The 25,348-nt window shown below is 41.0% G+C and overlaps 1 protein-coding gene across 1 annotated transcript; it reads right to left on the minus strand.

The window, feature by feature from the left end:
* Nucleotides 1-4,773: 4,773 nt before the first annotated feature.
* On the minus strand, nucleotides 4,774-24,388 carry LOC118972995 (uncharacterized). The gene is made up of 6 exons (XM_073225601.1): nucleotides 24,371-24,388; nucleotides 21,746-21,907; nucleotides 17,327-17,643; nucleotides 15,733-15,773; nucleotides 6,412-6,486; nucleotides 4,774-5,486 (listed from the first exon to the last, which is right to left on the minus strand). The coding sequence occupies exons 1-6, from the start codon at nucleotides 24,386-24,388 to the stop codon at nucleotides 4,930-4,932; spliced, it is 1,170 nt and encodes a 389-aa protein (XP_073081702.1). The 3' UTR covers nucleotides 4,774-4,929.
* Nucleotides 24,389-25,348: the final 960 nt, after the last annotated feature.

Genomic DNA, 25,348 nt, shown 5'->3' on the forward strand with positions numbered 1-25,348 from the left:
TCAACATGCAGTCTGGGGGTGAGGCTCCCACACAGGTGCAGGCCCCACGTCCTGTACACAAGCTTCCTCCATGGGCCGTGCCAATTCCAGGGAGCCATGTTCCCTGAGAAATAGAAAAAGTCGCTGGATTCGCAAGTTCTCCTGGGAAATGTAGTCTAGACCGGAAAGCGTGAGGTACCAGCCCAGGAAGATTGTCTTATAAGACCTGCGCTGAACTCGCCCGCGGTCCTTTCAAGGAGACCAGTTTATCTATTTTCAAGGAAAACCTTTAGAGAAGGAGCTTTCATGGAGACGTCAAGCATAATGACATCAGGCGGAACCTACTGGCCAAGATCAGGATATACATGTTTAAAGGGAAGATTGATCCCGAAAACTAACATGTCTAAGAACGATTTTGGTAGGAATTGACAAGCTGACCCTAAAATTCAGATGACCTGGAAGGGACCCAGAAAAGCCAAATAATCGTGAAAATGAAAAACAAAGTTAAAGAACTCACGTTTTTTTATTTCAAAACTTAGAGTTACAGTAATCAGTGTTATTGGCATAGATTTCTAGCATTGAGTGTGCAGAAATAAGCCCTTATATTTACAATCTATTTTCAACTAAGGTACCAAAGCAACTTAATGGAAGAAAGAATAGTCTTTTCAACAAATGGTACAGGGACAACTGGATAGGCACGAGCAAAATAAGTTATTGGAAATCTAGTTATTCTAACAATGTTTGTTAACAATACTATTACTTTCTTCAAATCTGTGGTAGGCGAGATAACAGGCACCCCAAAATGTCCACATTCTAATTCCCAGAGCCTGTGAATATGTTATGTTACATGGCAAAAGGCATTAAGTTAGCAGGTGGAATTAAAGTTGCTAAGAGACTGGCCTAAAATAGGGAGACTTTCCTGGATTATATGGTTGGGCCCAGTGTAATGGCAGGGTCCTTAAATGGGGAAGAGGAAAGCATAAGAGTCAATGTCAGAGTGGTGTAATGTGAGATTCAACCAATCACTACTGGGTTTGAAGATGAAAGGGGTCCACCAGCTGAGGAATGCAGGAAGTTCGTCCAAGCTAGAAAGGGAAGGAAACAGATCCTCTCCAGCCTCTAGAAAGGAATGCAACCATGTCAACTCGATTCTACAACAGTGAAATTCATTTCCGACTTTTGACCTAAATAACTGTAAGATAATAACTATATTGTTTGAGCCACTAAGTGTATGGTAATTTGTTATAGCAACAACAGGAAATTAATAAAGCAACTTTATTAATCAATTAACAATGTATCTGTGAGTCTAATTCTGGAATCATATATATGTCTATCCTTAGCAAATACTAACCTAGTATGATTAATTTTTATTAAGAAATAATTCACATAGAATGAAATTCACCATTGCAGCGTTCACTCTCCATTGCCACCTTTCCCCATTAACTGGCTTCCAAAAATACATTTTGTTTGTATGGATTTGTCTAGTCTAGACATTTCACATAAATAGAATTACATGAAGCCACTTGTGTCTGTCTTATTTACTTAGCATACTGTTGCCAAGGTTCATCCAAGTTGTATCGGTACTTCATTCCTTTTTATTACTGAATAATATTCCATTATACAGATATACCACCTTTGGTTAGCCATTCATCAATTGATGAAAACAAACAAGAGGAAATTCTGGATTTAAAAAGTAAAATTACTGAAATTACAAACTTACTAGAGAGGTACAACAGCATTTTTGAGTTTGCAACAGAAGTGTGAAGTTAAAAATAAATTACTAAGAATGACCCAAACTGGAGAACTGAGTGAAAGACTGAGGAAAAACAGAAACTTGTGGGACACCATCAGACAAATGAACCTATGTGTAATGGGCACTTGGGAAGGCAAAGACCAAGAGAAAAGAGCAGAAAAAAGGTCTGAAGGAATAATGGACAAAATGTCATTTTTTGGATGGGAACATTAATCTACAAATCCAAGAAGCTTGACATACCCCAAGATAAACATAAAGAGCGCAGCTAGACACATCACAGCCAGCTGACTATCGGAAAAAAAGTCAGAGACTACCTTGAAAGCAGCACACGAAAAATGACTCAACATGTATGGGAAGGGGTGTGGAGGTGGGGCCAACACACAATATCACTGGCCAACTTCTTGTGAGAGACAACGGAGATATGAAGGCACTGGAACTATTAATTCAAAGAGCTGAAATAAAGGGGGGAAAACTATCAGTTATGAATCCTGTTCTCTCGAAAAAGGAATCCTTCAAAAATGAAACTGATGTAAAGATAGTCACAGATGAACAAGTACTCAAAATAACTGTTGCTAGCAAACATGACCTATAAGGAATACTAAATAAAACCTTCAGGTTGAAAAGAAACGACACAAGACACTAAAACAAATACACAGGAAGAAATGGAAACCACTGAACGTGCTAAATATATGGGTAAAAATAAAAGATTTATACACATTAATTTTCCTTTTTCCCTTAATTTCTCTAAAATACATGAGATTAAAACTCAAAATGGATCAAAGACCTGAGTGTAAGGCATGAAATCATAAAACTCTTAGAAGAAAACACAGACAAAAATCTCCTGAATATAAACATGAGCAACTGTTTCCTGAACGCATCTCCTCAGACAAGGGCAACAAAAGCAAAAATGAACACATGGGACTACATCAAGCTAAAAAGCTTCTGTCCAGCAAAGGACAGCATCAGCAGAAGAAAAAGGCATTCTACAGTATGGGAGAATATATTTGTAAATGAAATATCAGACAAGAGGTTAACATCCAAAATATATAAAGAACTCACACACTAAAAAACCCAAAAAGCAAATAATCCATTTGAAAAGTTGGGCAGAGGATATGAACAGACACTTCTCCAAAGAAGAAATTCAGACGGCCAACAGGCACAGGAAAAGATGCTCCACATTGCAAATTATCAAAGAAATGCAAGTTAAAACAACAATGCGATATCACCTCACACCAGTTACGATAGCCAACATCCAAAAGACAACCAACAACAAATGCTGGCAAGGATGTGGAGAAAGGAGAACCCTCTTACACTCTTGGTGGGAATGTAATAATTTAAGTTCAACCATTGTGGAAAGCAGTATGGAGGTTCCTCAAAAAACTAAAAATAGAAATTCTATTTGACCCAGGAATTCCACTCTTAGGAATTTACCCTAAGAATTCGGGATCCCAAATTCAAAAAGACACATGCACCCCTATGTTTATCGTAGCACTATTTACAGTAGCAAATTTAAATATTCCATTGTCAATAATAGATGGAACAACTAGACAGAAAATCAGAGATATAGAAGACTTAATAACTCAACCAACGAACTGGACCAAAGTGATGACATGTGTGGAACACTGTCCAATGACTGCAGAATACATATTCTTTTCAAGTATACATAGAATATTCTCCAGAATAGACCATATGCTAGGCAAAAAAATTAGTGTCAAAATAAACCTAAAAAAAAGTCATACAAAGTATGTTTGCCTACCACAAAGGAATGAAATAAGAACTTTCCACAAATATGTAGAAATTAAACTAGCACCTTAAAGTAACTTGTGGAATAGACAAGGAATCAGAAGAGAAACTGAAACATATTTGACCTGAATGAAAACAAAACTCAATTTAACAAAATTTACGGGATGTACCTAAAGAGGTGATAAGACAGAAAGTTGTACCTTTAAATGCCTTTGTTAAAAAAAAAAATGGTTTCAAATCAACTAAGTTTCTATCTTAAGAAAGTAAAAATATATGAAACACAAAAGAAGCCTAAATAAGGAAATAATACATGTTTACAAGAAATAATCAAATAGAAAACCATAAAGGAACAGAGAAATCAATGAACCTAAAAGGTGTTTTAAATAAGATCAACAAAATTGAGAAATCTTTAGCTAGAATGAAGAGAGGACTGAAATTACCAAATCAAAAATAAGGGAACATCATTACTGACATCACAGAAATTAAAAGGATTAGAAAAGAATATTATAAACTCTAACGCCAACAATGAGACAGAAAACAAAAGAGAAGAATTCTAGAATGACCGAAATTATAAAATCTCAAGAAAAACTAGTTTCTGAATAGATATAATAAGTAACAAGATTGATTCAGTAATTAAAAGTCACACAAAGACAAGTTCCTGTATGAGTGAGTGCCTTCACTGGTGGATTCTAACAAATATTTAAAGAAATAATACAAATCCTCCACAAACTCTTTAAGTAAATGGGGAAGAGACAATTCCCAACTCATTATCTGCAGTCATTATTATCCTGATACCAAAGCTAGATGAAGATATCACAAGGAATGTAAAATACAGATCAATAACCTTCATGAACAGAAGTAAAGAACATCCTTAATAAAATATTTTCAAACCAAATCCAGCAACAAGTCAAAAGGATTATACGCTGAAGTGGTATTTATTCCAGAAATCAAAGTTCAATATCTGAAAATCAGTTTATGAAATATACCACATTAACAAAATAAATGGGAAAAAGACCATGACCACCTCCATAGAAGCAGAAAGTATCTAACAAAAATCCCATACTTATTCATAACACTCAACAAACTAGGAAATGAATGGAACTTCCTCAACCCAATAAAAGGCATATAAAACCTACAGCCAAAATTACATTTAATGATACAAGACTGAATGTTTTCCCCTACGTTCAAAACAAGACACGGATGTGACGACCAACGGTTCCATTCTACAAGTACTGGAGGTGCCAGACAAGAGGAGAGAGAGAGAAGGGAGCAGCACAACAGAAGTTAAAGCATCTAAATCAGAAAGGAAGTAAACCTTTTATTTTCAGATGATAATGATCCAGTGGGAACAAAATTCCAAGGAATCATCAAAAAGGCAACAATACATCACAAAGATAAACAATGAAAAGATAAACAAAAATAAACAGATGCTAGCAGCACTTAAAAACTTAAAATTACAGGAGCGCCATGCGGGGTTGCGCGCGGGCAGGGCCGAGGGGGCCCCGGAGCAGTGCCAGGCGGCGGCGAGGGGCGGGCGCGCCGGGCCGTCGTCGGTCACTCGCTGCAGGGACGCCCCGGTGCCTGTGCTCTCGCCGCCGGGCGCAGGCCTTCAGGGAACCTCTGCGGAGGTGGCGGCGGAGGCTGCGCAGGGGGCGAGGCGGGCCGCCGCATCCTGGGGAAGGAGGCGCGGGCGTGCAAGCGAGGCCGGGCGGGAGGCCTTCCCTCGCGCGCCCCCCGCGCCCGCGCCCGCCTCGTTCGTCCCGGTGGCCCCAGCCGTCCGCTCCCGCTGCCTCCCCGGCCCACCTGCTGGCCCGGCCCTGGCCACAGCCCCACAGAGGTTCCCCGAGCTTCTCCCGGACGCGCGCCTGGGCGGCGGGGGCTCGGCGGCCTACGCAGCCTCCGGGTAGCGAGGGCGGGAGGGTGTGCGCGCGCGCGTGTGAGCAGAGGGCCGGCGGGGCTGCAGCGGAGGCGCTGGGGGAGAGTGACTCTGGAGGCCATCGCGGCGCGCTGCCTGAGCGGGGACAAGGAAGCCCAGCGCATCAACGACGAGGCAGAGCCGCAGCTCCGCAGGGACAAGCGGGACGCCCGCCGGGAGCTCGAGCGGCTGCTGCTCGCCTCTTTGATTTGACCAGATGAAGACAGACCGGAATTACTGACTTGTAGATGGTCACACACCCATCCGATACCAAGCCTGCAATCCTTTCACCTTGATAGCGGTGGTGCTCCCGCTTCCCTGACTTGTTCTTCCCGTCACCACCCTTTCTCTGAATTCTAGCTCTAGCTGCCTTAGGTTGTCCTAGAAAATGCCATGCCCACTGGATAGTGATCACACCAACCTGCATGGGTTTAGACCTGGTGATTTTTCTCAACTGAAGTCTCCTAATAACTCGTATGTCTATTTACAATCGCGCTGATATTCAAAAAGAGCTTGGAAGTCATCACTTCCCTTCTTCCAAGGAAAAGCAGAACAAACTGACCCAAACAAGAAATGAGGTTGTGAATGAAACTCCAAGTCAAATCACTACCCTGAAATCCGAAGAGGAAGGCACATCCAGTCACAGCTGACATTTGCTCCCCTGGAACAGAATCCTCTGGGGCCATCAACTGGAAATGCACCAGATTCTCACAAGGATCCGAGAATGATCCAAAAGGGAACAAGACAAATCACTGTGAAATACACCCAGAGAGTTCTCCACGAGAAAGCCTACCCTCCTGGGAAAAAACTTGTACTCAGAGTGGTCATTCCAGGTGGGAGAAGAGATTTCTTCCTATTCCAGTGGCCTCTAGACTTCTTTTCTCACCTAAGTTTGGTTTAAAAAGAAAAGCTAAACCACTGGAGAAGCATTTTTGAATGTCATGGACCAAAAAAAGAGACTCAGTAAAAAATGAAGATTCATTCATAAATTATAGGACGTTTCCCCTCCCTCACAGCTTACCGTGACACCAGCAGGGCTCCAGGATCAGTGGGTTACAGCTGACGAGTGTTAGGACCCACACTCTGAGGAGGAAGGCTTAGGGGAGCCCAGTGTTAAGAGGAAGACAAAAAACAGGGACATAAGAGGAATGTAAAAACTCTAACATCCACAAAGTCCAATAAATATTTAACACAGCCTAACCCCTGGTCAGATTAAAAGTCCTAGTCCATTCACTCAGTTCCTATTACCTGATACAAAATGTCTTTCAACAAAATATTTCAAGGCATACCAAGAGGCAAAGAAAAAAACGTTCTGAAGAGGCAAAGCAACCATCAGAACCAACTCAGACATGACACAGCTTTTTAGAACTATCCCAGAGAATTTAAAATAACTAGGACTACTATGTTAAGGGCTTTACCAGAGAAAGCAGTTGTTCAGAATCCTGGCTACAGGAACCTTCACTTTCCCCACAGCAGTAGATAATGACCAAAGGAAAAATCTAAAGAAAGTGTAGACATTAGTTCATAATACTCTACCAATATTTGTTCATTAATTATAATGAATGCACCATACTAATATGTTAATAAGGGAAACAGTGTAGGGTGTATGAGAACTTTTAGTACTATCTTCACAATTTTCCTTTGAATCTAAAACTTTGAAAATAAAAAATTTATTTTAAAACTAAAAAAACTTTATGGTTACATAGCTGCAATATAAACGATTGTACAATTATATATTATATTAAGGGCTATTAAGGATAAAAGCAAAAGTGATGGAAGAATAATTTAAATAGGAAGTGGTAGTTAGGGAAGGCTTCTCTGAGGAGGCTGAAATATGAAGTAAAAGTGAGCGCTACAGCAAAAAGACAGCGGGTGAAAAACATTCTGGCTGGGAGATCATCATGTAGGTAACATCACCCTTCAGCAATCCACGTACACCTACAATCTTTTCAGATGCAGTAATAGAACCACCCCTCCTTTTAAATGCAAGTTCCTCCACTGGGGCAAAGGAAGTATAACCCATCTTCCGTTCAGGACCGTGGTTCCTTTCCATGTCATATGTCATAACTTCAGGCTCTCTCTCTTTACTGGGTCATTTCCAACATTCCGAAGGCATCATTTAGTGTATTATATATTTAGAAAACCTTCATATCCTCCTTCAGGTATTGGCACATGTCTTTGCTCCTTGTTATAGCCAAACATTTCAAGTGGAAAATATAATTTTTTCTTTTCTTTACCTCTTTCCCTGCCCCAATTCTCTCTTCTAATCAGAGAACAGCCATTCCACTGGACTTCTAACTTTTAACTGCCCTTCCTAAGATAATCAGTGACTTCCATGTGAGGCCAATTCCAGGGAATATTCTTATTCTACATTCTTTCTTAGAGTTCCAGATTCATATTCAACTACATACATGCTGTACCCTCTTGGATCCCAGTCATGTTAAATTATAAATGTCCCTAACTGAACTGTATTCAAGCCTCCTCTAAATGTACCTCTCCCACTCTTTCAAATCTCTGTAAATGGTACATAATTCAAACCCAAACTGAAATCTGGAGGTTATTCTTGTCATTTCCAGTTCCAATACCTTCTTGTTCCTGCCACAAATCCCTCAACAAACATAACTGTCCACTTCTCTCCACTGTTTTCCACAATACTGCATATCTCTAACAGGTTTCCTGTCCATTCTTGTACTCTTCCAATCTATTATTCAAAAAGTGATCAGAGTAGTTTTTTAAATATGTAAACTGGACCTGTCATTTTCTGCTTAACAACTTTCAATGGCTTTCTTTTAATCTAGAAAAAAAAGCACTAAGCAAATAAGTGAGTGTGAAGATTCCGTTTCCGTGGCTTATACAATTTAAAAAGTAGAGAGAACAGAGGAAAATAAGGTAGGACAGGTTATGTGAGATCGATGAAATGGAATAGAGCACCCACATAACATCCACCTATACGTGTACAACTGATCACTGATAAGGGTACCTAGCATACATGGTGGGGAAAGAACAGTCTCTTCGACAAATGGTGTTGGACAACTGGGTAACCACATATAGAAGAATAATAAATCCAATTTTACACAATATATAGAAATCAACTCAAAATAGATTACAGACCTAAATGTAAGACCTGCAACTGTAAAACTCCTAGAAAACAGAGAGGAAAAGCTTCATGACATTGGTCTTTGGAAAAATTTCATAGATATGATACCCAAAGCACATGCAACACAAACAAAAACAAGTGGGGCTACATTAAACTCAAAAGATTCTACACAACAGAGGAAACAACCAACAAAGCGAAAGGGCAATCTACAGAAAGAGAAAATATTTGCATACCATATATCCAGTAAGAGGTTAATCTCCAAAATATATAAGGAATTCCTACAACTCAACAGTTAAATAATAACCCAACTAACAAATGGAAAAATGACTCGAACACATTTCCCCAAAGAAAACCTATAAATGTCCAACAGGTAGATGAAAAACTGCTCAACATCATTTATCTTCAGGAAAATGAGAATCAAAACTGCAATGAGATACCATCTCACACCTGTCAGGATAGTTATTATCAAAAAACAAAAGGGTTGCTAAGACTGCAAATGGTGTTGCTGCTATGGAAAACAGCATGGACATGTCTCAAAAAATTAAAAATAAAACTATCATATGATCCAGTAATCCCAGTGTTGGATATTTACTCAACAGAATTGAAAACAGGATCTCAAAGAGCTATTAGCACTCTTATGTTCATCATAGCACTATTCACAATACCGAAGATGTAGAAACCAACTAAATATCTATTCAGAAATTAGAGAACAAGAAAACAAAGAAGCTGAGGCAGAGAAAAAAAAATCTCCAGGAATGAAAAAATAATAAGAGAACTGTGCAACCAATCCAAAAGGAACAATATTCATACTACACAGGTACCAGTAGAAGAAGAGAGACAAAAAGGGATAGAAATTCTCCTTGAGGAAATAATTGATGAAACTTCCCCAACCTGGGGAAGGAAATAAGTCACTCAGTCATGGAAGTGCAGAGAGCTCCCACACAAGGGACCATAGGAAGACACCACTAAGACATAATAATTAAAATGGTAAAGACCAAGGACAAGGACAGAGTATGGAAAGCAGCCAGAGAGAGAAAAAAGATTACTTATAAAGGAAAGCCCATCAGACTGTCAGCAGACTTCTCAGAAGAAACTTTAAAGGCAAAAAGGGAGTGGCATGATATACTGAATGCAATGAAACACAAGGGTCTCCAGCCAAGAATACTCTATCTGGAAAGATTATCATTTAAATTTGCAGCAGGGATTAAACAGTCTCCACATAAGCAAAAACTGAGGGAATTCACCACTCACAAACCATCTCTACAGTGTCTTAAAGGGACCACTCTAAATGGAAGTGCTCCTAAGGCTAAATAGCTGTCACCAGAGAAAATGAAAACACAGTAAAGGAAGTAGACCAATTAATTACTAAGCAAATGAAAATTAAATTAACTAAACACAAAGTCAGTCAAGGGATATACTAAGAGTAGAGAATATAACACCTAATATATAAAGAGTGGAGGAGAAAGATGAAGAAGAAGGGAGAGAGAAAAAGAACCTTTAGATTGTATTTGAAATAGCATAATAAGCAAGTTAATTTAGCCTGTTAGATAGTAAGGAAGCAGCCCTTGAACATTTGGTAACCACAAATCTAAAGCCTACAATGGGAATAAGTATGTATCTATGGAAAATCACCCTAAATGTAAATGGTCTGAATTCACCAATCCAAAGACACACAGTTACAGAATGCATAAAAAAAACAAGACCCATCTGTATGCTGCCTATAGGAGACTCACTTCAAACTGAAAGTCGTACACAGACTAGTACAAGTGAAAAGATGGAAAAAGATAGTTCAGGCAAATAATAGGAAGAAAAAGGCAGGAGCAGCAGTACTTATATCAGACAAAATGATTTCAAAATAAAGTAACAAGAGACAAAGAAGAAAATAACATAATGATTAAGGGGTCATTCCAACAGAGGATATAACTATTATAAATATCTCTGCACCCAATACAGGAGCACCTAAATGTATAAAACAGGTACTAACAGACTTAAAGGTGAAAATAGAATGCAATGCATTCATTTTAGGAGACTTCAACATACCACTCACACCAAAAGACATATCAACCAGGCAGAAAAGAAGGAAACAAAGGCACTGAACAATGCACTAGAAAAGATGGACCTTAACAGACATCTATAGAACACCCCACCCAAAAGAATAAGGATACATATTCTTCTCAAGTGTACATGGAACAGTTTCCAGTATAGATCACATACTAAGCCACAAAACAAGCCTTGGTAAATTCAAAAAGGTTGAAATTGTGCCAGCCAGCTTCATAGACCACAAAGGTATGAAACTAGAAATAAACTATGCATAGAAAATAAAAATACTCACAAATAAATGGACGCTTAATAACATGCTCCTAAATAATCAATGGATCAATGACCAACAAAAAACAGAGATCAAGCAATATATGCAAAAAAGTGACAACTATAACTCAACACCGTAAAATCTGTGGGACACAGTGAAGGCTGACACATGAACAGTCTAAACTCACAAGTAACGAAATTAGGAAAAGAAAAACAAATGCAGCCCAAAGTCAGTAGAAGGAGGGTAATAATAAAGATTAAAGCAGAAATAAATAAATTTGAGAAGAATAAAACAATAGAAAGAATCAATGAAGCAGAAGCTGGTTGTTCGAGAAAATAAATAAAATAGATAAGTCCCAAGCAAGACTTATAAAGAAAAAAAGGGAGTCTACATATATAAACAGAAATAAGAAAGGAAAAATCACTATGGACACCAAAGAAATACAAAGAATTATTAGAAAATACTATGAAAAATTATATGCTAACAAACTGGATAACCTAGAAGAAATGGACAACTTTCCAGAAAAATACAACCTTCCAAGGCTGACACAAGAAGAAACAGAAAATCTGAACAGACCAACTACGACTGAAGAAATTGAACTGGTAATAAAAAATGACCTAAGAACAAAATGCCTTTCATCAAACATTTAGTGAAGACTTAATACCCATCTTCCTTAAAGTTTTCTAAAAAGTAGAAGAGGAGGAAATACTTAACAAACTCATTCTATGAGGCCAGCATCACTCTAATACCAAAACCAGGCAAAGAAACCACAAAAAGCAAAAAAACCACAAAAAAACAAAATTACAAACAAATATCCCTGATGAACACATGTGAAAAATACTACACAAAATATTAGCAAATCGAATTGAAAAATACATCAAAAAGATCATCCATCATGATCAAGTAGGATTTCTTCCATGGATGCAAGGATGGTACAATATTCGAAAATACATCAGCATCATCCACCACATCAATAAAAAGAAGAACAAAAACCACATGATCATCTCCATAGATGCTGAAAAAACATTTGATAAAATTCAACATACATTCATGATAAAAACACTCAACAAAATGGGTATAGAAGGCAAGAACCTCAATATAATAAAGGCCGAATATGACAAAACCATAGCCAACATCATGCTTAACAGCGAGAAGCTGAAAGCTTTTCCTTTAAGATCAGGAACAACACAAGGATGTCCACTCTCCACACTTTTATTTAACATAGTTCTGGAGCTCCTAGCCACGGCAATCAGACAACACGAAGAAATAAAAGGCATCCAGATTGGTAAGTAAGATGTTAAACTGTCACTGTTTGCAGATGACAAGATATTGTATATAGAAAACCCTGAAGAACCCACACCAAAACTACTAGAACTAATAACTGAATACAGCAAAGTTGCAGGATACAAAATTAATAAGCAGAAATCTGTGGAATTTCTATACACTAACGATGAACTAGCAGAAAGAGAAATCAGGAAAACAATTCCATTCACAATTGCATCAAGAAGAATAAAATACCTAGGAATAAACCTAACCAAGGAAGTAAAAGACCTATAACTGAAAACTACAAGACACTCATGAGAGAAATTAAAGAAGATACCAGTAAATGGAAATGCATCCCATGCTCAAGGAGAAGGAGAATTAATATTTTCAAAATGGTCATCCTGCCTAAAGCAATCTACAGATGCAATGCAATTCCTATCAAAATACCAATAGCATTCTTCAACGAACTAGAGCAAAGAGTTCTAAAATTCATATGCAACCACAAAAGACCCCAAGAGCCAAAACAATCCAGAGAAGGAAAAATAAAGCAGGGGGATTACGCTCCCCAACTTCAAACTCTATAACAAAGCCACATTAATGAAGACAGTTTGCTACTGGCAGAAGAACAGACCCACAGACCAATGGAACAGACTAGAGAGCCCAGTTATAAAACAAAGTATATATGGTCAATTAATATACAATAAAGGAGCCATGGATATAGAATCAGGAAATGACAGCCTCTTCAACAACTAGTGTTGGCAAAATTGGACAGTTACAGGTAAGATAATAAAACTGGATTACTGCCTAACTCCATACACAAAAGTAAACTCAAAATGGATTAAAGACCTGAATTTAAGTCATGAAAACATAAAACTCTTATGAAAAAACATAGGCAAAACTCTCTTGAATATAAACATGAGCAACTTTTTCATGAACATATCTCCCCGGGTAAGGGAAACAAAAGCAAAAATGAACAAGTGGGAATATATCTAACTAAAAAGCTTCTGAACAGACACTCCTCCAAAGAAGAAATTCAGACGGCCAACAGGCACATGAAAAGATGCTCCACTTTGCTAATCATCAGACAAATGCAAATTAAAACCACAATGAGATATCACCTCACACCAGTTAGGATGGCCAAGATCCAAAAGACAAACAACAACAAATTCTGGCAAGGATGTGGAGAAAGCTGAACCCTCTTACACTGCTGGTGGGAATGTAAATTAGTTCAACCATTGTGGAAATCAGTATAGAGGTTCCTCAAAAAACTAATAGAAATTCCATTTGACCCAGGAATTCCACTCCTAGGAATTTACCCTAAGAATACAGGATCCCAGATTCAAAAAGACATATACATCCCTATGCTGATCGCAGCACTATTTACAATAGCCAAGAAATGGAAGCGACCTAAGTGTCCATCAGTACATGAATGGATAAAGAAGATGTGGTACATATACACAATTCAGTCATAAGAAGAAAACAAATGCTACCATTTACAGCAACATGGATGGAGCTAGAGGGTATTATGCTCAGCGAAATAAGCCAGGTGGAGAAAGACAAGTACCAAATGATATCACTCATCTGTGGAGTGTAAGAACAAAGCAAAAACTGAAGGAACAAAACAGCAGCAGACTCACAGAACCTAAGAGTGGACCAAGAGTTACCAAAGGGAAAGGGACTGGGAAGGGTGGATGGGAAGGGAGGGATAAGGGGATTAAGGTGCTTTATGATTAGCACACATAATGTAGGGGGGGCCACATGGAAAGAACTGACGCACAGAGAAGACAAGTACTGACTCCATAGCATCTTACTATGCTGATGGACAGTGACCGTTATGGGGGGAGTCTAGTAACCACAATGTTGCTCATGTGATTGTATATCAATGATACTTAATAAAATAAATAAACAACATCATTCCCTCTGTGGAATATAGTCTTTCACTTTTTAATGACAGTCCTAATAAACAACTCTTAAATTTTTTTATAAAAAAAATAATAATAAAAATAAATGAGAACAGCAGTCCCTTTCTTGCGCCTCCTGTTCTTTAGGGCACTGGTTCTCAACTAGGGCAGTTTTGCCCCTCAGAATCCATGAGGTCATGTCTGGAGACATTTTTGGTTGTTACAGTGGGGGAAGTGGGGCTACTGGCATCTAGTGGGTACAGACCAGGGACACTGCTAAACACCCTATAGCACACAGGACAGTCCCCACAGCAAAGAATTATTCCACCCCAAATCTCAATAATACTGACAAACCCTTTGAGTAGTATGTGATCAAAAAGTCTAATGTGATATAATTGCTAAGCATATACCATCTCTGGGAGGACATATAAGAAACTAAGGGTGATTGTCTCTGGGCAGTGGAAGTGAGGGTTTGGGGGAAAAGAGGAGCAGTAGGGAGACTTTGATTTTATATATATATAAAATATATATATACACACACCCTTTTGTGCTTTCTGAATTTTGTATATGTACATGTCACCTTTTCAAAAAATTAAAAAATAATGAAAAAGTGGTCAGTGTGGCTCTAGACTATTATCTCAAAAGACTACGTTCAGCTCACAGAGAATTACCAAACGTAAAACAAAAAGAATGTGGCCTATAATGTCGAGTGAATCCTGAAGGAAGAGCTGGAAAATCCAAGTTTTATTATTCGAAACTGTGGAACAAAGCATGTCACCAAACCCAGAGAATGGTTCCTTACTTAAAGAATGAGAGGATAATGCGCCCAACTCAGAGCACACCGAACTGTGAAGACCAAATGAAGTAAAGGAGGTGAAATACTCTATGAACTATTAAAAACTATGCAAAACACTATTATTTTTTTAAGAAGGACCTAGTATTATGAAAGAATAAGACTACAAATTTAAATGAGACACTTTAACATTATTCCCTTCCTAAATTACACATCATTTCATTATCACTGCGGCTTTAGGAGTTGTTGCCTAACAACTGCATGAAATCTTCTATTTATGCTGCCTACCTAAGATCTAAGTAACTCAGGGGAAGGTCTTACGATAAGCCACACAATCTGTAGGTGGTCAATACTTATTTGATGATTTGCATGATTACGATAAAGGTTAAGAAGAAAAAACTTTTTCCTGAATCACTCAATCTGCTATAAAATAAGCAAAGGTAAGGAATCTTGGCTCTGCTAATCTTAATAATAATCCTATGACAGGCTGCCTTAAGAGAGAAAAACATTAATCAAAACAAAACCTGTATAATTTAACCACCAACTCTCTTGCCTAACAGCTGGGCTACGTGTGCACAGGTCAAAGAGCTAGGCCTCTTACTCATGAAATTATTGAGTCATGATAATACTTTTGGTACTTATGTGTTTGAATGTCAAGGACAGCCAGTATGTAGGAGTTACCAGGAAAAATGATAAATGCTAATGATGGTGTCAAGTTCCCCAGTTTTAGCAATTCTGAGCAGAATAAAGCAGCATAAGAGCAGAATGAGTGAGGCATCAGTCACCAGAAAAGAAAAAGTAAACTGGAGGTGTCTTACATGATGTGCTTGTTAAAAAGGATGAAGGCATGTTCAGTGTTGCCTTCCTCAGAGTAAATGGAGGCCATTCTGATCACCTCGACTCCAGAGCGAAAGTACCGATTGGGGTGGAATGTCTTCATTTATTTCCACTGGGTTGCCCATCTGGGAGAGAGCCCTCACCTGGTCTTCGGTAGGAAGGCTCAGGAAGGCTCAGTTCACATCTCCACGGTCAAACATCAAGACCAAATTCTGAGCAGAAAAGAAAAAAAACAGGCGGCATCAACTATGGCCCCACTGGCCAGCACAGCCTAGCACACAGGGTGTTCATCCCACAAACCTCTACATGACAAAGAAATTAAGAGAAAAATGCCATATCATAAAGCTCGTATCAAATGAGGTTTCTTTCCCATGAAAAGGCTGAGACCCTCACAGAAGCCCTGATCACAATGGTGATCAGGCCTACTCAAAAACTCACAATCCCTGCGCCAGAAGTAGGGGGTACAAGGAATATAATTTACATCTACTTTGCATGCTTATCATTCCCTACCATTAGGTGGCCCTGCCATCAGCACCATAAAAGGAAGGACAGTATCTTAAAATTTTGCATGATTTCTCTTCTCGGATACCCACTTCAATCTACTCCATGGCAGAGTATACTCAATGAACTTTCATTGTAATTGCTAACTGATGACTGGTATTTGATCACTGGTATTTAACGTGAGGGCAACTGACATTTTTCTATGGTGTACTTTTTTCATATTTGAGAACAAGTTAAAGGAACTGGTCTGGGAATGAATGCTCATAATTCTAACTCTGCTCACTAAACCACTATTCCAGCCAATCTATAACATTATATTCATATCAGGGCAAGGAATTTAGATCTTGAAAACAATTTATTCAAATCTATCTTCACTGAGCACTCTTTGAATAACAAAAGGGCACAAAAGTAACTTGCAATGCCAAAGGCAAACCAACAAAAAACCTGGGGGTTTCCCTCCCTGGGTCTCAAGCTGCAGTAATTCTACAATTTTTCTACATATTCTTGCTTAGAATCAGATTCCAAACTCTAATCAGATATAACTCTACACCATTTCTAAAAAGAATCTGGATATTTGATACACATCGAAATACAACACACCCTAGTATTTCGCATGCTCAAAAATATACAAGCTATTGAATTCACCTTGGAATTCAAGGTCCTAGCTCAACAGGCCTCATTTTATCTTTTCAGTCTTAAGCCTTCCTTCTTCCCAAAAATCTACTTCAGTCAGGATTCTGATCTGCCCAGAAATCCTCACCAATCACTAGTCTATCCAGTTTCTCTGTTCCACTCTAACCGTCCCTCAGAGATAGTCTTCCCTCGGCCAGTTCTATCCCTAGATCACGCTTCTTGCATCAAACTCGCTCTCTAAAACACCCACCAATAGTACAAAAAGCTGTAGAGACGACGAGGGACAGACACAGAGGCATCCCATCTCCCACCAAGCCTTTTTAGGGGCTCAGAAAGCCGCTAGCAAATCTAAAACGTCCCCAACATGCCTTATTTAGTAAACAGCCCAGAGCCCATCAAAGCAAACTAAAGCAGAGGGTGGTCACTACCTCTCGGGAGAGGATATTTTTGGAGGAGAATGGAATCCCCTAACGAGGCCAGGGCGGCGCCTGGTACTACAGGGCTGGGCAACATCCCTAAGAGGAGATGCAGCGTCCGCAGATACGGGAGGAAGGTGGCCTAAAGGCCTGAAGGGGGCAGGGGGCCACCGGAGGGGGCGTATACTGTCGAGAGGGGCCGCCTGACAACTGCTTGGGCCTCCCTTTCCGAAAGCAGTCAGGGAGTTTGCTTTCCAGGGCAAAAACTTTCAAGGTTTTCGGAACTTTCGGGCGCGGCAGGCGGGGACGCGCTGGACCCGGCTGGGGACGGGAGCCGCGAGGAGCTTCGCGCACGGCGGCCCGGGCAGGGGGCGCGCGGCAGGCGAAGGCCGCAGGCCCACACTCACGGCGGCCGCTCGCCTCCACACTCGGTCCACGCTCGGCGCCAGCCGCCGCCAAATCCCAGGACACCTCCCCACCAGTCCCGGCGGACGACACTCTGAGCTTCCGGAAACGTCACATCCGGCGCCCGCCCCGCCCCTCCCCTCCCCCGCCTGCGGACTTAAGCCTGCTCTCGGGAGAATTTAGGACCCAGAGGGTAGAACCGCCGCCTGAGGAAAGTCCGACCTCCGAGGAGCGAGCGCGCTGGCGGCCGTTTGGGTCCAGTTAGATCGAGGCGGTAGCGGGGGAACCGGACCGTTAGACGGACTGATACTCGAGCCGTTAAACTTTCCGTTTTAAAATACTTTTGATTGGGGTAGGGGTTCCTGCTAGATGCCTCTCTGCCACGCTCACACAAATCCAGGGTTCAAGGAGGGATTGCTGACCCGAGTCCTGCCTCAACTAGCCAGGGTTTCTAAATCGGGTGAAGGAAAACTAATGAAAATTTCCACTTGTTTGTGTTACTCTCTACACAAACTTGGTGGCCTGAGGCATTTAACAAACCCTTTTATTGCCTAGAAGAGAATTTAAGACAATTTTTCATATCTGAACACTAATCAAACAGTGAAAACGAGTGTTTTCTCATTAAGGTGCACTGAGAGGAAACGGGCACACAAAGATCTGTTTGACAGAATCCCTGCCTCTTAGACGGTTATTTACAGCAAATTCAAACAGTGGCACTTTCTGCGTGTGAATGTGTGTATGCACGAATGTGTGCACAGCTTCTTTCCAAAATGGTCCTTCAAGACCGCTAATCATTCTGTCTCCGGAGACTTTGTATATAACCACTCTGAACGTTTATGCTTTGGTTTAAAAGTTAAACTTTCTGGGGATACTTTTCAACCCAAGTTTTGGAAGCCTCTCTGTGTGTTTGTTAATGTGGTGACATGGCCTGTCCTGCACAGTTCAGCTTAAATTCCCTGCACGGGTGTTAACCTCCTCCCTCGGGTCAGTGTTCAGATCTCTACTTTCTCCCACTCCCTGCTGTGTATATTTTTCTTGAATCTCCCTGAACTGATTCTGTGTCATTAGCTTTTCAGGCAGCAGTGAAAAAATCCAGCAGGTAGAAACTTTTATTGCAGAAATACAGGCAAAAGCAGAGCTGGTAGGGTGGGGAACAGGGGCATCTGCTTCCATTGCATACTGTCTCCAAAAACTAGCTCTTTTTAAAATCATGTTAAACTTAACAAATTAACAGTGTGCAAACATGCTAGATGTTAAGACTGTGATAAGAAGGCTTTACAATGCTATGACTGGGAAACATGTAGGCCCAGGTGCTGGCAGTTCTCAAGATAATGATTAAGAAGGCACAGGAAGCAGGACCGGGTCCTTTTACGGAGGAAGTTTGTAAATACTGAACAGAGTTTTTGGTCTTTTGGAAAAGTGATCAGCGGTCTTGGCTTCATAGGGACCAGAAACAAGCCAGAACAACCTGGCCTAGGTGACCATCTGACATTCTTCACTTCCTTCCTGATTAATTAGAAAGTTGAAAACAGGACAATTTTGTACATGCAACCAGGAAATTAAGGCTAAACATGGAAGGTATTCTGTCAGCAAATAGGCTTCAGCAGCTCACCTGATAGGCAATTGCCAGTCTAGGAATGGAGGTTCCCCTTCCTTCTGGTGCCCAGACCTAGCTGTGAACACTTTCCCTGAACATAACAGTCTCCATATGACCTCTCGCATACTTCAGTGTTACTCCCGTGCTCGTGAGTGCTTATTCCTGCCTGATCATTCCTGGAGAGCAGCAAGGGACTCCTAGGAAACAAAATTATCACCTTGATATATAATATCTGGGTATAGCAAATAAGCCCAGATGAGATTTCTGGGAAAGCAAAAAACAGGAATGACTCAAGGTGGATGTTTCTTGCCTACTATTACCCCTGTGACGAGTGCCACACCTGGAGAGGCAATCAAAGTACAGGAACGACATCCATTCTTAATGCATTCTTACAACAGCTCATATATTTTTTTAAACAAAAATAGGTTCTATTGCTCTAACAGAATTGACTGGAGGGTGTAAAATGGGAATGTTTACAAGCCCCAATTGCTTCCCATGGCACTTGGAATTAAAAATTCAAAAGTCCTCACTCTGGCTTCCAGTGTGACTTGGTCCCTGTTGTCTCTGTGACCTTAAACCCCCTCTCCTCCTGCTTGCTCCTCTCTAGCCACACTGTCTGAACATCTGCTGCTCCACTCAAGACCTTTCCACAGTTTTGCCCTCTCCCTGGGATGCCCACTCTATTTGACTCAGAAAATGAGGAGCCATGGAAGGATTTAAGCAGAACAGAATCTGCCTCACGTTTTGAATGGATCCCTATGGTGGCTATGTGACAAGTTTTAGAGAGGCAAGGGTGGGAAAAGGGAAGCCAGTTAAGACTGTAGTTCACAGGGTATACATTGGGGAGGCCCCCAGGACACCCCAGAAAATTCACCAGGGTGAATACAACAGGATACTTCAAAATCTTGAATGGTTCACACAATACTTGCCATCTGTCAGATACCATGTGAGCTTCTAGCTGGTTCAGTAGTTTAAGACTGAACATAAAATCATGCTATTGTCCTTTCAGTGCTGTCATTTTTTTGTGAAGCGGGTTTTTGGCAGTAGCTGTAACAGAAAGCAAGTACTGTTTGAAAATCAACGTGGAGCAGGAAATGAAGCTGACAGTTCAATTTAATTATAAAGTTTGGAAAGTTGTACAGTGCCCAATAGTCACACACTTTCCATTAGCAAGGTAATTTGGGTTAAGAGTGAAATAAAAATATTTTTTCTTTTATATTATTATTTCTCAAATGTATACTTAGTTGTTGTTATAATGTACTGTGTTATTGGAGCATGTTTCCTGTGGCTGCTCTAACAAATCTCCACACCTCGGTGACTTAAAAAAGCAGAAATTACTCTGTACTCTTCTGGAGGCCGGAAGTCGGAAATCAGTATCAGTGGGACAAAATTAAGGGGTCCTCGGGGTCAGGGCTGCACTCCCTCCACAGGCTCTCCGGGGAGAGTTCATTCTTTGCCTCTTCTAGGTTCTGGTGGCTGCTGGCATTGCTTGTCCGGTGACTACAACACTCCAGTCTTTGCCTACACGTTCACATTGCCTTCTCCTTTCTGTCTGTATCAGATTTACTTCCGCCTCCATTTCATAAGGACACGTGGTTGCATTTAGGGGTCATCCTAATAATCCAGGATAGCTTCCCCATCTCAAGATCCTTAATTTAATCAAGATGCAAAAACCCCTTTTCTAAATAAGGTAGTGATATTACAGGTTTCAGAGATTAGGACCTGATCTCTTCGGGTGGCCATTACCCAGCCTACTACAAGCATAAATACTTGTTAGCTTGTTGGCAGCTAACTACTTAATAAATGGAATTATGAAGTATTTCTTTTAGCCTAGAGGTGAGACACCAAAGGCTCTGTGAATCTAGAAAGTTGGGGAACATCTGAGGTAGGAGGCTCTCCCAGTAGTTCAGGTAGAAAATGATGGGGGCGTGAACTAGAGAGGATGGGGAGCAACATGATTGGATGTGGGAAAGTTCTGGGAATAATTGGAAGGTCAGGCAGATGGAATTTGCTGATGTTTTGGATGTGTGGTTGGGAGGGAGAGAGAGGAGTCAAATGACTTTAAATGTTTGTGGCCTGAGCAATTTAAGAAATAGATTACCATGAAGTGACATGAAGAAAACTGAACACGGACCAGGTTTTTTGCTGGGAAGAAGGACAGATTGGAGATTCCATATTGTACATGTTTAGGAAAGTAGATACAAGGAGAAAGAGAAAAGGGAGGGCAAAGACAGTCTTTTCCAGACTCCCCACAGGTTTATTCCACCCCTTGTGGTGGCCAGATGTCCCTCCACTCTTGAGCTAGTTATGTTGTTTTGTTTTGACTTCTTCACAACATGGACTGAGCAAATGCAGACATGAGGTGCCATGTAAGACAGAGGAGACTCAGAAAGCCTCATCTGACCCAGAGTCCTAACAGGAGACGGCACAAGGAGCTCTGCTTTGGGGGACTGGAAATCACAGGGCCTCCAGGGTGAAATAAGTACATCAAATGATGCAGTGGAATTCCGGAAGGATGGAATCAGGGGCACAGGTTTTGAATCTCCCCAAACCATCCCATGGAAATAGATCGACCAAAACCCAACACCCATGGGCAGCACTTACCGTGAAATCAGGAATCCCAAACATGAGGGTGGGGCTGACCACCACCACCGGCCACAGACCTACCTGGAGCCTCGGTGTCTGCTCCAGAAGAAGTGGCAGGCGGGAGGATGGGCATGAGGCCAGGAGGCCTACAAAGTGCCAGCAGGTAGCCACTGGGAAGCTCTGTGGGCCAATTTGAGAACAGCAGCAGAGACTAGGGGAGGTTTCCCCAATGGCAGAGTGAGTTAAGTCCAAGGGACCTGGGACAGAGTCCACAGAGCTGGAGTAGTCCAGCCCCTCTACATCTGGAACCTGAGCGGCCAGAGCTCCTTTCCAGGCTGTGGCCTACACAGAGGAGAAGCTTCTCGGAGGAACACCTGACACAAAGGGAAATGTCTTGATGAGAGCTGGGGAGGAGAGCAGAGCCAGGAAACCTCAGAAAGCAAGCCACCATGTTTTCTTACTTAAAAAAAAATTTTTTTTTAATTTAATGGGCACAGAGTTCCTGTTTGAGATGATAAAGAAATTCTGGAAATAATAACTGCTACCCATGAATGTTTGGTATTGCTCGACCTATGTCCATGAGAGGGTTTGGAGTGATCCAAAAACTATGCTGCTGCCTCCCATCTTTCTGCAGTCCTGCTCCATCTTTTGACATAATCATTTTAAATTTGGACAGTGGTGATGGTAGCACAATCTTGTGACAGTACTTAATGCCACTATTGTACACTTTAAAATGATTACGTAGATTTTGCCATAATAAAAAAAAATTAAAAAAGAAGATAAATCAGAATTAGACAAGATGATAGAACTAAGGACTGAATTGAAGCATTTCAAAAATTTTCAGAATTGAAGGCTAAATTAAAAATAATGCAAGAATGGATGAACATAATGGATAACACCTGAGAAAAACAAACAAGAAAGGAAGGAAATGTTTAAAAATAAAAAAGATAAAAAGGCTTTTAGGGAAATGGCAATCTAAAAGGATTGACAAAAAAAGGACAATTCTGAAAAGAGTAATGCAAATACATGCAAGAATTCAGTATACCATAAAGTGACATTTCAAATCAGTGGGACCGTGAGTCAATCAGTAAGTTGTGATGCACACACATTAGGGTATAAATAGTTTCACAGGAAGGATCCGCAGTGTGGGAAAAGTCGATGTCTCTCTAAGGAAGCAGGGAAATAGGTGGCTGAGGAACTTGGGGAAAAGGGTGACTTTCCATTGATTCCCTTTTGTAACTTTCTAATGCTCTATCACACGAATCTACTACCTCTCAAGTCTGATGCCTGGGTTCAAACCCCAGCTCCTTCCGTTACCAGTTCAAACTTGGGCAAATCCTCCACGCTCTCCAGGCTTATCTCCTTATCTGTGAAATGGGGTGAATAACTTAGCCTGGTGTTGCCTGGCACAGCATAAACTCTCAATAAATGTATTTACTAGTGGAGACAACCCAAATGTCCATTGGCAGATGAATGGATAAACAAACATGGTAGAGCCTCACAATAGGGTATTATACAGTCATAAAAAGGAATGAACTACTGACATATGGTACAACATGGATGAATTTTGAAAACATGAGGCTAATGAAAGAAGCCAGACACAAAAGTCACATACTGTATTGTTTCATATATATGAAATGTCCATACAAGCAAATCCACACAGAGAAAACAGAGTAGAGACTGCCAGGGTGTAGAGAGGAGGGAATGAGGAGTGCCTGCTAATGTATAAGAGGGGTTCTTTGGGGAAAGATGAAAATGCTATGGGCTAGATAATGATGACGGTTGCACAAGCTTGTGAATGTGCTGAATGCCACTGATTTTACTAAAGTCTCTAGAGGTGAATTTTATGTTATGTGAATTATATCTCAATAACTTTTATAATGTAAATTACCGATTTTCCCAGGGTGATTACCTGCTGTTCTCCTCTCCCCCTCTCCCCACTCCATTCCCTTTCCTGTCTAGTCCCGCACCCTCCCTAAGTAGCCACCTCTGGACCATCCTGAGCTTTGGGCCTCCAGTTGGTGGCAGGGGAACCCAGCACGCACACACTCCCATCGCTCACACCTGAAAGAAGTGGATGCTTCCAGGGAGATATTTCTTGTGAGCTTAGGTTTAGAGAAGACTGCATGCACTAGGGTGGAGAGGAGGAACATTCCTGTCAAGTCAACATTTAGGCTCATCCCGAAGTTTCATCTGGTCCGCCATGAAGCTCCGGGTGCTGTGCTCTGAAAGCCAGGTTGGCTGCGTAAGGGCCCGTGAAATGCCAAGGACTTTGGAGGCATATAGGCCTCAAATTAAGGCCTTGCACTCCCCATGCAATGTGAACTCAGTCCATTGCTGAACCTCACTAGTGAAGTGGCACAGTGACACAGACAGTAGTGTGGTCTTGGTCCTGGTCCGCAGGTGTTGAGTAAATGGTGATTAAATCCCAGGCCCTGCTCTGGGTAGGCCTCCTGCTGTAGCAGTTCATGGGGCTCAGCCCCTGTTATCAGCTGCCCCCAGGATAGCTCTGAGCCCCTGTCATTCATCTAGCAGACTCCCCTATGATTTGTACTCACCTCTCCTGGCCATAATCATACATGGATTAGGCAGCCCAAAGTTTTGGAGTTGTGTCCTGAATCCCTTGTTTACTAAAATACTTACCTGGTGGTCATGAGACATGATGTCAGCCCTCATGAGAGACTTTTTACATTTCTCCTGGTTAACCTAGACACATATCCTGACATCTTCAACTATTCAAAGGTTAACTCTGATTCTTAGCCCTGATGTGCTTCTGACTTCTGCCATTTCCCGCACACCAGCTCCTTTTTATAAACCTGTAACCTCTCTCCGCGCTTTGGCCTTCCCGACCCTGGGCCGAGTTCCTTCCTCCCTCCCCAGGTCTTATCCCTTTTCCCTGACATGCCGTCCAGCTTGCAGGTCTGTTTTTCTCATACAGGCTTTCATTCCCACTCCCACTAAAGAGAAACCACAGTTGAAAGCACATCAAAACTCAAAAGGCTTCTTTGTTACTCATCTATTAATTCTATTACATTTATTGCCTTAAAATCTTTCAGAATAAATAGAGAAACTTGTATCTATCTATGTACATGTGGAAACATATCTATCTGACTACGTGTGGAATCTTATGTGTATCTCTCTACGTATGGATACTTATATCTATGTATGTGTGGAAACATATCTATCTATCTACAGCTGGTAACCAAAGTGGCAACAACACTAATATGAGCTCTTACATTATGTAGCCAGAGTTGTCAGCCATTTCCATTTCCTTTTCCCTCTCAATGATAAACTTTACTTTACCCGAAAAGGTGTATTTGGCAGCATTCGCATGTTCTTACTGAGCCCAACTCTTCACAGCCTTCTGCTCTGGCCTCTGACTTAGCATTAAGCCCTACCCTGACCTAAAGACTTATTTTTACTGTTACGTATTGCCTTGTCCCAGAGGCCCACCTCCTGTGTTTCGTACTCTTTGGGATAACGGGGTGTGTCTTGGTAGTATAACGTAACAAGTCCATCCACCCCTGACGCTCTTCCTTACTCTCTCCATTGTCACTTTTTGATTTGATTAAAGACTGGAATCCCTTAAACCCCTGGGGTTTGGTACCTGAGGGGCCCTGC

This window comes from Manis javanica, chromosome 17, assembly GCF_040802235.1.
Source record: "Manis javanica isolate MJ-LG chromosome 17, MJ_LKY, whole genome shotgun sequence".
Taxonomy (NCBI): domain Eukaryota; kingdom Metazoa; phylum Chordata; class Mammalia; order Pholidota; family Manidae; genus Manis; species Manis javanica.

Excerpts from the sequence above, each read along its gene's own strand:
- LOC118972995 (XM_073225601.1), bottom strand. Across the intron at positions 17,644-21,745 it reads TTGGGATTCCTGATTTCACG|CTCAGAGTGTCGTCCGCCGG; the intron begins GTAAGTGCTGCC and ends CGTTTCCGGAAG. Across the intron at positions 6,487-15,732 it reads GCCTTCCTACCGAAGACCAG|CCTTCCTCCTCAGAGTGTGG; the intron begins GTGAGGGCTCTC and ends GGCTCCCCTAAG.